The 14411-nt window shown below is 39.1% G+C and overlaps 1 protein-coding gene across 1 annotated transcript; it reads right to left on the bottom strand.

Annotated features, from left to right (window-relative positions):
* Nucleotides 1-7614: 7614 nt before the first annotated feature.
* Nucleotides 7615-8785, bottom strand: LOC118324591 (the record flags this gene model as incomplete). The annotated part of the gene is given in 3 exon segments (XM_035657013.1): nt 7615-7683; nt 7771-8091; nt 8335-8785. Coding segments are annotated over 3 exon segments (825 nt in total), but the record flags the coding sequence as incomplete, so codon positions are not given.
* Nucleotides 8786-14411: the final 5626 nt, after the last annotated feature.

Below are 14411 nucleotides of genomic sequence, written 5' to 3'. Positions count from 1 at the left end.
GATAAAGGAGGAGATATACATAGAGAATGCTTCTGAGTGCCTTTGCCAGGGAATAAAGTTGTATTGTTTTATCCTAGATAGAGCATATGGAGTGTATCACAAACAGTGCGTAGCAAAGTTCTCCAGGAGTTGCCAGTTTCAATCTCACTTTAACAAAACTGGAGCATATAAAGCCAACAGAGTGCTGCAGCAGCTGAGGGCTGACACCTATAAATACAGCTTCAGAGTGGGATGTGCCAGCTATTGGTAAATGCAATGTTTTGTTTGTGCGTAAAGTCCTTATTAAGCTTTTAGTAACTACAGCAGCCACTCTGGCAACGATGGGATAATGGTAAATGCTGAAAGTCTAAGGCTGTCATTTAACAATCATACATACTTCATAGGCTTCTTTTCTGACAAATTCAGTGTTTTCTTGACACTTGGGCATAGTTCTATTAGCTCTTTGGTTGTTTGAATGCAGGACAAGGCTGTTAAGTGAAGGCTCTGTGAATATAGTTTGTGTTCAGCTCTTCAAAGTTTACATCTTAAAATCTCCTTTATTACACCCCTTAAAATCAAAAAGGCCTTGCAACCACCTGTGACGCCCAGGTTGGGAACCACTGCTCTACACCATGTGGCAACCTCTGGGGCTGACAAATTAAGCAACACGAAGTGCCAGAAACCTCTTGAATGGCCACTTAAAGTTCCAAAAGTGAGTCAATCTCCATAGGCCCCTTTTTCCACCAAATTAGTGCTGGGTCTTTAACCGGTTTAAAGATTCTTGGTACCATTGTGTTATCTAGCAAACCATGCTTCATCAACAGAGGGCAATGCACAATGCACAATGCACAATGACCTGTGACATGCTCACTTTGGTTTCCAAGGAAAACCTTGAAAAAAGCTTGGAACCAACTTTTCCCTGTGGTCGAATGGCCCAAACGGTTCAAAATTAGATGCTTGAACTGGAACGGAGCCAGTTTCCTGTTGATGGGAAAGGCCTAAAAGAGATGCATTGATTGATCGGCTGGTGACTGGATTGGACGGTTTTCAGTCTCATATACATCTGTGCCAGCGACACACACACGCTAAATTAAGTCATCGGCATGGACACACCTGCAGCACCTGCAGCTGTGGAAACTGAATCACAGGTGAAAAAATTTGTGGCGACTTTATAAAACTGCTGGGAGAGAGAAACAGAAAAAAGCAGTGCAAGCTGGAGTGTGTGCAGTAAGAGAGGTGTAGGTGTGGTGTTCAGGTGTTCATATGTGGTCCAAATCAGATACAGCTCTGATTTTTTGCAGTGCGACCTCAGTGTGAAAAATAATATCAGTTTTCCTGTGATTTTTTTTACATCAATCTAGATCACAATTCTGTCACTCAGCTGCAGTGGAGGTAGTGGATGCGTTGCGGCGCTTCTGGTGGAATTTCGAGCACTGTCTATCAGAATCACAAATACTTTATTGATCCCTGGCGGGAAATTTGTTCATTACAGTTGCTCAAGGTGCTCACACTACATTACAGAATAGAAATAAGTCTAAGTATATTATAAAACAATATATGACAATATATAGAGATAGGAGTAAATGAATAATAGTGAGTACTGATAAAGTTAACATTCGAGCATATTGCTGTCTCTGTCTCTCTTCTGTCTCTCTGTTCTGCTCGTTTTAGTGCTGGCACTGCATGTGTTGAGACTATGCAAGTGTAAAGAGCTGCAAAGGGTGAGGCTGAGTGGCACACAGAAGACTTCACAAGCTTCTGCACAAAATCCAGCAATGTACACTTTCTGCAGGATTGTGTGGAGGTGCTTAACCGCTGCTAAATAATAAAAAATTATGTTTTATTCCTCAGATTCACTGCTGCGTGGGGAGGAGGGGCCAACTTTAAATGGTGTCTTTACAAACCACAACAGAAAAATACATAGTAGGCCTTTAAGGAGCTTATTTTACCTGGGTTTCAATTTGTGGGTACATACAGGCAGCCTGCATGTAGCCAGAAAGTGAAAATGTAAGAGGTGAAGCCCCTGAGATTTATATTACATATGTATCACTTGCGTCTTGGGTGGATTGGAAAGCTATCTGATCTGAAAAAAGTGTTTATGCATTCAAGGAGCATTCAAAGAGGGTTGAAATGTGTTTGCTCAGACCACCTCTGGAGGTATGAGCCGCCCCCATTCTTAATCTTCTCTCATAGTGTAACTACGTCAATTAACAGTTGGTGGAAATATCCACTCTGATTTTCTTAAAACATACATGTGGTCTCCTCTGTCAGTTGCCCTAAAATTACACTGAAATTAGCTGCTGTCCTCTGTCTCAACAAGCAACAATGAATAACTGGTCCAGCAAGTTCTATGTGTATGATCAAACACAAGGTGCACTGATCTGCTGTAGCATTCATTTGATCCCTGATCAGTTTAACTCCTGATTGATCTGTATGGAGGAGTGAGCGGTGTGAGTTAGACCCCATGGAGATGATAAAACTTTTGTATTGCTCGTAGGTCAGAAATATGATCCATTCACGTGTTTGTGATGGGTTATGGATTGTTGAAAGTTTGGTAACGCCAGCTAAACTGCTACTGTTGTTCTTTGGCAGTTACCAAACAGCTCCAGATGTATTACCATGTCCCTCTGGACTGAAGTAAGGCCCATCCTGATTTGCATGAATTCCTGGAAAACCAAGACAGATTGTAATCAGATTTGTGATCTTGCCAACGGAGACACATGTAATTGTAAATGACATTCATATCTCATCTGGATTTGATTTTTTAAAATACATTTTTGGGTCTTTTTATGCCTTTATTTGATTGGACAGGTGAAGGGCAGGGGAGGCTTTTTACAGACATTTTATAACAACCTCAGCTGACATACTAACCAACTAAGGTCAGCAAGTCTTAATGCTTATCTATGTGTTCAAACAAGAGACATCTTCTAATCAGGTAAAATACTTTTTGTGACTTTTTTAATTACACTTTTCTTAGGATGATGTTTTGATTTATGACAGAATACTACGTTAATGGCCCTTCCTTCAAGAAAGTTGATTTGGAAAATGACAAAAATTTAAATTAAAGTTGATAAATCGTAGGATGGTTTCCTTCAGTTAACTAATTAAGATGCTGTAGCCACAGTTGTGGTTGAGTCTAGTGAGAAGTTTTTATACAATACTTCTGCTGCTCTCTACACAACAATTATTTTAATCTTCCTGTACTTTCCCTCTATAACATATCCAGTGAATCACAATTATCAAAGGCGGACTTTGTCTTTTAAATAATCAGCGGCCATGAATGACCAAATAACTCACTAATACTAAACTCAGTTTGTGCCATGTTACTCTCGCAGTCCTCTGCTATTGTGCCAAATGGAGAATTTGGAATGACTAAAAACAAGTAGCAGAGTGAATGGGACAGAGGGACAACAGTGTGTGCTTATTTATATCAAAGCGTCTATGCTAATCAGCTGGCTGGTAATGTGAGGTTGAGCTGCTCGGGGCTCCGTGGGTATTTGGACCACATTGCTCTGCTGTGCTGGCCAGGTAAGGCCGGCTGCCAACACTGGGCTCTCTGCCAAGCTGGATTGAAAATGCACTGGCAGCGTACTGGCACTGACCGCCGGCTTGAGTCACCACATTAACCTGTGGATGCTACTGTGAAAGAACACTACAGGTAAAAGCCAAAATAACCAATTCAAACCAAATCTCAAGCTTATGAAGAAAGATATACACTTGCAACTGTGAGTATTGTAAATATAGGAAACAACAATTAACAAACTTTTCCAAGATGTCCTCATTTACGGGTCCTGGAGTCTAATGAGGCGCTCTCACCAGTATTATATCACCAGCAGAGTTCTTGTTCAGACACCTGAGGACCTCACTACCTAAGAGACTGACCTCGCAGCTTTGTGTGGGTGCGACTGAAGCTGAAGCTGTGGTTTGAGGTAGAAGTGCTGTGGGGGACCATTGTGCATGTGCTCCCGAGCAATGATTGTGTGGAAGTGAACAGTGGGAGTGAAACGCAGTGAGAAGGTTTGCTGTTAAAGCCAGCACAGACTCTGACACTGTGAAACAATACAGACAAACAGATTTTCAAACTTACTTGAATCTCTACTTGTTTGACTTTGTTTTCTCCAGACTTGCTCCTTTCTGCCACATAGGATTCTGTACATTCTTCATACAATGTGGGAACAAATGCAAATTTTTGTTTAATTTTAAACATTTTCATCTCAGTTGAAAACGTCTTTTCCAGATCTGCGTCTTTTTACCTCCATGAAAAGATGGTTCTATGGACTGAATTCATGTTTGCATCGATAAAGCCTCTAAATGTTGCTTTATGTTGTACAGTGTGATGTAACTAAATAGCAGCATTCACAAAGTATGGACTTCATGGACAAAAAGCTTTCACAGTCACTCCTCCAGTCCTCTTATTCACTCCTGCCCATCGGGAGAGTCTCACTCAGTCGCTTACTCAAGGACATGTGGACAGGAGGAGCCAGAGATTGAACCACAATCCCTGTGATTAATGGACAGCCCTGAGTGGGTTGCCATGGCCGCCATGTATTAGCACCAAATTGTTAGACAAATACACATTTTGACCTGATTGTGGCATGGCAGGGGCATGAATGTCTGTACTAGATTTTATCACAGTCCATCAAATAGTTGTTGAGACATTTCACTCAAAACCACAAACGTCAACCTCATGGTGGCACTAGAGGAAAAGTAAGAGGATCACTAAGGTCATTATGATTCATCCTCTGGGCTCCCTGAATGTGTGTATAAAATTTCACAATCCACAATCCAGCCAATAGTTGTTTCAGTCTGGTTCGAATGACTGACCATCATTGCCATCCCTAGAGCCACGCTATTGGCGTAAAAACTAGTTAATTTAATATTACTGTATTTGCAGTAGTCATGTGTGAGGCTCTGGAAACTCCCCACCCATCCCCATTTCTCTGTCTCAGTCTGTCTTTCAATCTCTCCTTCATGTCTCAAAACTAGGCCATATTTATTATTGTTAAAACTGACCTAGATTGGCCACTCTCCCTTAAGTGAGGTCACATCAGGTTTTTCTGTTGAAAACATGTTACTGTTGTGAATATAATAGATTTTTATTTTTTTAAGGGAGTTAGGGTTAGTGAATGTCTTTTGTTTTACTCTTATGTTAACTAGGAATTAGTCAGCATTTTGTTTGAAGAAGTTAGATCTGTTTTATTTGTTGTTTTGGCCTTGGTTTACCCTGAAGTTTGTTCCTGGTTTTGTTGCAATTTTGTTTTTACGTTTTTTAAAATAAATTATTTCACTTGTTTGTTAAACCCGTGTTCGTTTTTGGTTTGGGGGCCGGGATGGGAAAGTTTACTTTTATGTTGCGCTCCTACCCCCTAGACAGGGGCGTAACATAAGTTGGGGGCTCGTTCTTTCTTACTATTTTTTTCTTGTTGTCCTCTATCTTATGTTTGGTTGGCGATTTTTTTTCATGTGTGATGGGAGAATGGAGTTTGAAATGGATGAGTTTGCACAAAATCCCACCCTAGATAAATAGATAGATGCACAAAAGCAGATTTAGGTTTAATTGCTAAATTCTTTGACATCTCTGTTCCTTTGAAAGCACGCAAGGCAGAAATCAAGCAGAGGTTGGTGGAGAGCGGTATAGTTACACAGACAAAGCCTCATAAGGTTCATGCACCGGAGGGTTTATATGAGGAAGTGGGAGCGGAGGCTGCCACAGCCACACAAGCCCTCGGCGGCCAGGTGAGTGCGGGGGCGGAGGCTCCTGCTGTCCTCTGAGCATTTTGATGTGAACAGGCATTTTGCCTTAGTTCCACCATTTAGAGAAAGTGAAGCTGATTCGTACTTCAATGCTTTTTAGCGCATCGCAGCAACGTTAAGATGGCCCAAAGATGTGTGTAGTTTGCTGTTACAATGTAAACTGGTGGGGAAGGCACAGGAAGTGTGTGTGAGTTTATCCATTCGTGAATGTTTGGATTATGAAATTGTGAAAATCCACTGTTGCCACCGTGCTTATGAATTGGTTCCTGAGGCATATCGCCAAAAATTTTGGACGTGTGAAAAATCCCCAACAAAACATACAAGGGAGAAAATTGTTCTGCTCTGTAAAAAGCGGATTCTTTGTCAAAAGCAGCTGTGCTTGCAGATGAGTTTGTTTTGACGCACCGTGTTGCTTTTCCGGCGGGGTGCCGCGACCACACTTTGGTTGCATATACTGGAAAAAGCCCCAAAATCTTAAAAACAAAAAAAATCCCTAACCTAATGGAAAAACAGGAGAAAAACAGGACAAAAGAAAATGGCAGTTCACCCCTACAACACCCACTGTATACAACCATAAGAAAAAAATAAAATAATAATCTTTACAACTCGCTAATCGTTGCCAACAACTTTCTTACGACTACACACACTTTCTCAACGGCCCGAGGACAGAATGATGCTGCTGCTAGGTTTTCTGTCTACAACTGCTGTGAAGCCAGACGTTTAAAACACGGCGGATGTTGCGGATGTCACGGGGGGAGCCAACCAGCAGCAGACACTTCACCAGCTGAGCCCATGTAAGTAGCCAGTCAGAAAGGAGACCTACGGGTTCAGTGACGCAGCAACAGATGCAACAGTAGCATCACATCAAGTACACATTGTATACTTTGTTATAGCAAGTGCTCTACGGCAACACTGGGGAGACATACCCAAAAGAATGACCTGATGCCAAACAATCTCTCTCTCTCTCTCTCTCTCTCTCCTCTGTACACATCCGCACATGCAAATTGCGCTACAACAACATTATAGAAAAGTACCAGCAACAAGGGTTAGGTGCAACCAAGCTATCTGTCTATCTAATAATAATAATGGATTACATTTATATAGCACTTGATCATTTATATTCAAAACTTGTTCTCAATCCCAACTTGTCAAATACAACTACAACTGTGGAAATAACAACAATAATGAAACACTGCACTGTTGAAAAGATTGGATCTTCTCATGGTAATATTATACATTTAACTGCACTATATTTATTTAACATCAATATTTAGTTACTTTTCAAATTAAAAAACATTTAATATATTTAATTAAATTCAATACATTGTCAAAGAATAAACTAAGTCCATTAAAAAATAACTGTACATCTTGAACATTGATGCATCAGTATCACTCTGTGGTGTTCTGCTGCTCACTGTGTAACGTATGTGTTTTTGTGATCTATAAATAAAACTGCTTTACATAATGTGATCTACTTTTCACTTGTGATAAAACTAATGATGGTTAGTTGAGCAGATATTATGGTGAGCTAGCTAATTGACCTAAGTACCGCCCCTTTTTGCTCTGTGCTCCTATAACCGTTAAGCAAGCCTCGGTCAGAACCTGGGTCAACTTTCTCCTGTACTCAAATAAGCCACATTTTGCCAGGTTATGACCCGCCCTACTTTGCTTCTGACTGGCTTATACTGGTTGCATTCATTGGTTTGGTTGGTCAGATTTAGTTCTGAGGAGTGAGACTAGTTAAGGTAAAGAATATCAGAGAAAGTTAATCAGAAGCAGAGTGATGACTTTGCCATCCTGGGGAGAAAAAAATACTGTGTAAAAAGCAAAGGAGAAAGTTGACAGAGGTGCCGAAATGGGGGTGGGGGGGTTAGGTCAGACCTGCATTTGTGGTCCTCTTGCTTGTCCTGTTGGTTCTACTTCTGTTCCAGTTTGTGTTGCACTGGTTGTCTGTAACAAAGTGGTGGGTTATAAAGGCAAAATAAAAATGACAAAAACACACAAAGCTCAACATGCAGCCAACTGTTGGTTCTTTACCTTGTCTTTTATTTCAGGTTTATTTCCAATCAGTTCTTTAGCCACATTAAAACACTCTCTCCAGTCGTTTCCTTTTATTTTGTTCTTGATTGCTTCAGTCAACTTGTCTTTTGCTGCCTTTGTCAAAATCTCTGTCAGTACAGTTTCCTCCTCGTCCAAAATCACTTTGTAATATAGAATTCCTTTGTCGGAACAATCATTCCAACATTCATAACAACAGTCTCTCTTACAACAATCTTTCCAAAAGCATTTCATCCATCCAAATGGTGACATTAAGGCAGCAACACAAAGGGCACAGAAGAGCAGACAGAGGCCGATGAACTGAAAAAGAAACACAAAATTATCACTACACCTGCTATACTCTTATTAATTGAAGACGTTATCAAATTAACTTATCTCTGGATAAGAATTTTCATTTTCTCAAGACCAACTGTTTTTACTTTTCCAAGATAACTCATGATCTCAAGGTGACAGATAAAATAAATACAACATTGGCTTTTCTCAGCCTCCGTATAACATTGCTAGAGGCTGTACAGATAATACACAGATTAAAGAAAAACTCACCATGGACTTGTTTTTCAGTTCAGCGATGATTGAGTGTTCATCGAGTGTCAGGTTTATCTTGTTTTTGTTTTTGCAGGCTAACTGTGCCTGTTTGTCAGAATGATCATTCCAACAGCAAACAAACCAGTCTCCATCGATTAACACAGATACAACCCACAGCAGACCAATGAAAGCTGCCTTAAAAATGTTACACAAGAAAACACAGAAAAATGTGCACCTATATCCACAGGTTCTCTGAATAGTCTTGTCCATCCAGAGTTGTAAAACAAATATAATCAAACACGGTAGAGCCATGTATACACTGCAGTTTAGAGCTTGTTGTCGGCATGAGCACTCCAAATCCCTGTCAAGCACAACATTGTGAATAAATATCACAATGATTGCGATGTAGGTGCTGTATTGTTTGAGAGCGAATTTTGGAAAGACGTTCTTCATCTTTGGTGCAAAGTTTGCATCTGCAGAGAGCTGCTGCTTGTTACCTTTGAATATACTGACAGGAAGCCATGCATTTCCTGTTGATGAAGAAAGCTGCTTTCACATACACAACACAAAAATATAAAGACTTTTGTTTTTACTCTCTCTTTTCATGAGTTGAAATAAAATACTTTTTATATGCACAAAAAATGCTTATTTCTCTCAGATTTTGAACACAAAATTGTTATGATCTGTGTTAGTGAGCAGTTCCCCATTACTAAGATAATTATTATTACACAGGTGTGCCTTGGACCCACGTTGAGTTTTTTCTGATACCAGTGCTAAAACAATACTTTTAAAGGAGAAAGTACAGTGGCTGCGAAACCTGTGAAACCAAAAGGCCCCATCTAGAGCTAGTGTTTGGTTTGTTTGTTCTGGACAACTGTAGAAACATGATAGTCCAACATGGTGAACTCTGTAGAAGAAGACCCACTCCCTCTGTATACGAAACGTCTCATTCTAAGGTAACACGATTCTTATATTCAGGTGATTATACACTAATGAAAACATACCTGTGAATATTATATTTAATTTCTGACAGTAGATCCTCCTCAATGTTACACACTAGAGCTTTATCTATCTATCAAGCTGCTGAACTCTAATATTAAATAGTGAAATAGGGCAATGTGCAATAAACAAACCAGCACTGTAGCACTTATATTCTTATAGTTTCTTACAGTCTCTTAGTAAGCAGCCACATTGCCAGTGTTAGATTGTATAGCGTCTTTCATGTTTTAAGATGTTTCATCTTGATTGAAACATGAAACATCAATGCAACCATTTTTTTATGTGTGTCTGTTGTTGGGATATGTTTGTTTCTGTGAAGCAACAATTTGTAGCACTGTGCCAGAGACAAATTTCTCCTCCAGGACAATAAAGTTTATTCTATTCTAATTGTGGATTCAATGAGTGCAGTTGTATTCATGTGTGATAATGTTCGTCCCCATAGTGGGCGTGTCATTGTTCTGAGCTAGCCTCATGAAAGACCGAGGGCCTCCAGAAGATGGATGTCTGACAATAAGGGGTTCTCTGAACAAGTTCTCTTCCCGGCAAAAATATGCTTGCCATCGCCAAATCATGCAATTCTTACAGAAATATCAAAAGTTTTTGATACGAATACATTTTTGCCTTTTTCCCCCCTAATGTGGTGTTTTGGAGGGAATTTAAGAAATCGGTCCATTTTGCACCAAATTTTTGTGACAAATGGTATCAACCCAAAAACTATTGCATCAACTTAAGAGACATAGACTCCGTTTACACCTTGCATCAAAATGTATCTTGTAGCAGATTGTCTCTAGATGGGATTTTAACCTGATACATCTGGTATTTATTTGTCTCCACGTTGAGAGACAATCAAGATCTGTTTAATTTATTCAGTTGTTTAATAGACTGGTTTCCAAAATACTGTGAGTTTATTTTGTGTGAAAATGAAACTTAAAGCCATGTGTACAACACTGCCTGTGTGCTGTCAAACTTTTGCTTTTAGTTGTGGAAGACTGCCACCATGCATTTTTACATTTTACAATTTTTAATTTTTGGTGTGTGGATTGACAATGAAATTGCATTTACACTTTTGTTTACTGTGGTCACAATGCATCCGTTGGGCCGACCAGATAACCGTTGTAGTTTGACTGTAATGTTACTATAATTAAATCTCTTCATATCTAAGGAGATATTGACCTCATCTTTCAAATATCTTGTGGTAAATTGTACAAATGTTGATAGTTAAAGTTCATTTTAAGGGTGAAAATGAACAACAATATATATTTGAAAATGGTGCAATGCTACAGTGACAGGATGCAGACAAACTGCAGGCAAGAGGTTCACATGTATCTTATGGCAAGACGGAAATTATTGGCATGAAACAATAGAAACCACAAGTTCTTGTGGCCGTGTTGTGTGCTGACTACCTTTCATCTTAAAGCATCTCCTGCACTGCACACTGTGTGAGAACCATTTTCTTTACTGGTGCTGGTCGGTTGATTGAGTTCATTTTTACACGTGCCTGTAAAGTTATATTAATATATTTTTTATGTGTTACACAACTTTTTTACCTGGCAGGTACTTACACACACTTACAGTACTGTATTACTGGCACTGTACTTTAGTGCTCATCTGACTGTACAGCAGTAATAATGAGAGTCAGAATCAGAATCTGAATTTTGTTTATTGCCAAGTAGGTTTTTACGCCTATGAGGAATGTGACCTGGTGCAGTTGGTGCATAACGTATACAAATGCAAATATACAAATATACAATATACAATATACAATTATTCAAATCATACTAAAAATCACACAAAAATCACAAAGAAAAATAAGGTACTTTCAAATATAAATAGATGAGATAAGAAAGATAATAAAAGAAAAATGTGCAGAAGACGGGGGGGGTGCATTAATGTAATGCATACTGTATATACAGGGTGGGTATAAGAGTCAGTGTCAGTGGGGGGGTGGACACTGAAGAGATACGACACTGAAGAGATACAACACAGGAACTCCACAGAAACGGTTACAAACAGTGAATGAGTGAATGTGCTTCTAGTGACTGAAAAAGCTCCAGCAGAGTCTGTGTTTCCACTGCGGACACAGAGACAGCAGCTGTCATGGTCCATGTCCTGCTACTCTGAGTGGTAGTCAGTCTGTCACTCTTTCAGGTGTTACCTGCAGGCCCCTATATGTTTTTTTAAGTGAGGGAGCTAGAAGAATTCAGGGGTTTAGTTATACTTTAAGAATAAAATGAAGACATAAAGAAATAATGAGAATATCACATGAGTATCATATGTGTTTTTGCCACACTTGACAATAAAGAAAATCTGTCTAAAGAATGTAGAGGAGTAAAAACAAAATAAAATGATTATACTAAATAAGAGGGGTTGAGAGAGTACACCATTATCTTTCTTCATATCCATACTTGAAATTAGCAGGGCTTGATAGGGCTTGATAGGGGTTAATAAGTTGCTGTATTTATTAAAAAACTGTTTACAGAAGAGTCTCAGAATTGAGCTTCAGAGCAGTTTGAGTAACTATTTACGGAACCTGTTTTTGAATCAAAGTTATTATTATTATCCTTATTATATTTACGAGTATGGATATTAACACATTTTACTCTGATAATCCTCTATCCTATCTTATCTGCATCAGATAATCATTTCAGCTGAGTACTAAAAGGTGATGCAGCAGCGACCTTTGGTGGAATCTGGATAAATTACACATCCATCAAATCTGATTATGAAGATGAAAGTTAGAAAGCTGCTCAGTGATACTTAAAGTTAGCTGTGTTGATAAAATCATTATTTATTGAGTTTTATTGCAGTTTTTTGTAAGCAAGGTTCAGATTCTTTACCTGCTCTTACGATGCTTGTGCCTCTTCAGAAACGATTGGTGTGGTGGATTCTTTAATCAGTTTTGCAGCGACATCAAAACATTCCTCCCAATCTAAGCCACGTATTTTGTCCTTGACTCCTGTAGTCAACTTCTCTTTTGCTGATTTCCTCAAAATCTCTCTCAGTACATTTTCTTCCTCCTCCAAAATCAGTTTGTCGTATAATTGTTTTCTTGAACATTTCCTCCATCCAAATGACGACATCACGGCCGGCACACAAACAATACCAAAGAGCAAAAAGGAGCCAATAACCTGAAATTGTAAACGCAACAATTAATGCAAATTCAACCAATCACTGTAGAGCCAAACGTCATCAAACTACAGAAGATTCTACTCTCACTGGAACAAGTTGCCTTTGATTTTTTATTTATTAATTCTATTTATGCAATATTCACTTTCTCATTACAAAAACAGGACTAAACTAAAAACACCATGACAGGCACTGCATTTTTTTTAAAGGTGCCCTGAAATCTTTTGGCTTTCTAGGCTGCAACAACCCTTCAACAAAAGCCTGATAAATCTGGTCTATGCACACAAAAACAGACCTGCAAACCTGCCAGTTTAAAATTGACAACAACATGAAGCTAATGTTAACTTAACTTCATTTAGCTCTACTTTTGAGTAGTTTAATCTGTAACTATGCTAATTTGTACATTTTATTTAAGAGGATTTTGATGAAAATATAAAATACTGGTCTGAGAAGTAATTGGTAACTATAACTATTAAAGATATTTAATGGAGTAAAAAGTTTAGAAAGTAGCATAAAATGGAAATGATGAGTTTGTGAGTGGGGAAATTGCTGTGTGCTGCAAAACCATTATTGTGGCCGTCAAAATATTTCCCCAATGTTCCCAGCAAAGAAAAACAACCCACCCTGGATTTGTTTTTCAGTTCTGCGATGATGACTCGTTCCTCTTCAGTGATCATCCCCACAGCTTTGCAGGCTAACTGTTTCTGTTGTTCAGAGTGATCGTTCAGACAGCAGACGTACCAGTCTCCATCGACCAAAACTGCCACAACCCACAGCAGACCTACGAAAGCTGCCTTGATGATGTGATGGATGAAAGAACCAAGAAACTTGCAGGTGTGAAGCCAGCCACATGACGTCAGGTATCTACAAACTCTCTGAAATGACCTGTCCGTCCAGAGTATTAAGAGAAATATTATGGAAAAAGGCAGAGCCAGGTACAAGTTGCAGTCAAAGGCTTGTGGTTTGCAAGTGCATTCAAAGTCCCGGCCAAGCAAGATAAAAATCCCAATTACTGCGACGTAGGGGCAGAATTTTCCCCAAGCTAAACCTCTCTGTGTGCTCTCCATCTTTGTTGGCATCAGATGACAGTCTGCAGCTCATTCCTTCTAACATATACGAACAGGAAACCATGTACTTCCTCTTTTTGATGGCACGTGAATGTCCTGACTGGGGTTTGTGTTTCTGCTGATGAAACACTTTTTAAACAATAAATACATCATGTACAGTTGTATGTGAACATTTGGCCACCGTTTGACAGATAACACAATGAGGAGATTTTTTTCATTGAAAAAGTGTAAAAACCTTTTTCTGCAAACATTCATGCATTGCTTCATTTTATCTCATAAACCAAACAAAATAGAAAAATAAAAATAAAAACATAACTGGAGCACTCTTAGAGTTCTGCAGTCTCAGATCATTTTTATAAGTTCTCAGACCTTCATCAGCTCATAGGCCTTAGGCATGTCAACAGTTGTCATTAGGGAACGTCAGCTGGTGCCAATTTTAACCCTTTAAAAATACACTGTTCAAGTGTAAACACAGTACAGCTGTAAGAGTGAATTCTCTAGCATGCTATGAAATTAATTTTTGAAAATTCTAAAAAGCAGTCATTCTATTTTGTGATATTTCGTACCTTGATAAAGTCTATCCTGTCCTGGCATGCAAAGTGAAAAGGTGATGGATGCTGTTGACTGAGTGTCTGCAGTTGATCTGAATGGTGGAAAGATGTAAAAACAGCAAATTTTGATAGTTCTGTTGTCTTATTAAACGTGGTGGTCTGACCTGACGTTACTGCTGTGCTTATTTTATGTTCTGTGTCTTTGATAAACCCACAGAGACACTACAGGTTGGCCACCCAGTCGATTGATTGATTCTGTGTACCTAGCTTCAATGTCTGTGTCTGGTTGCAGTCTATGCTGAAAAATAGTGTTGTCGTTTAATTTTTCCGTCTCAATGCACCTCAATTGATG

Source organism: Morone saxatilis, unplaced genomic scaffold, assembly GCF_004916995.1.
Source record: "Morone saxatilis isolate NCDOM2014 unplaced genomic scaffold, NCSU_SB_2.0 Contig15, whole genome shotgun sequence".
Classification (NCBI taxonomy): domain Eukaryota; kingdom Metazoa; phylum Chordata; class Actinopteri; family Moronidae; genus Morone; species Morone saxatilis.
Note: the sequence above shows the minus strand (reverse complement) of the source record. Positions and strands in the feature narration are given on the sequence as shown.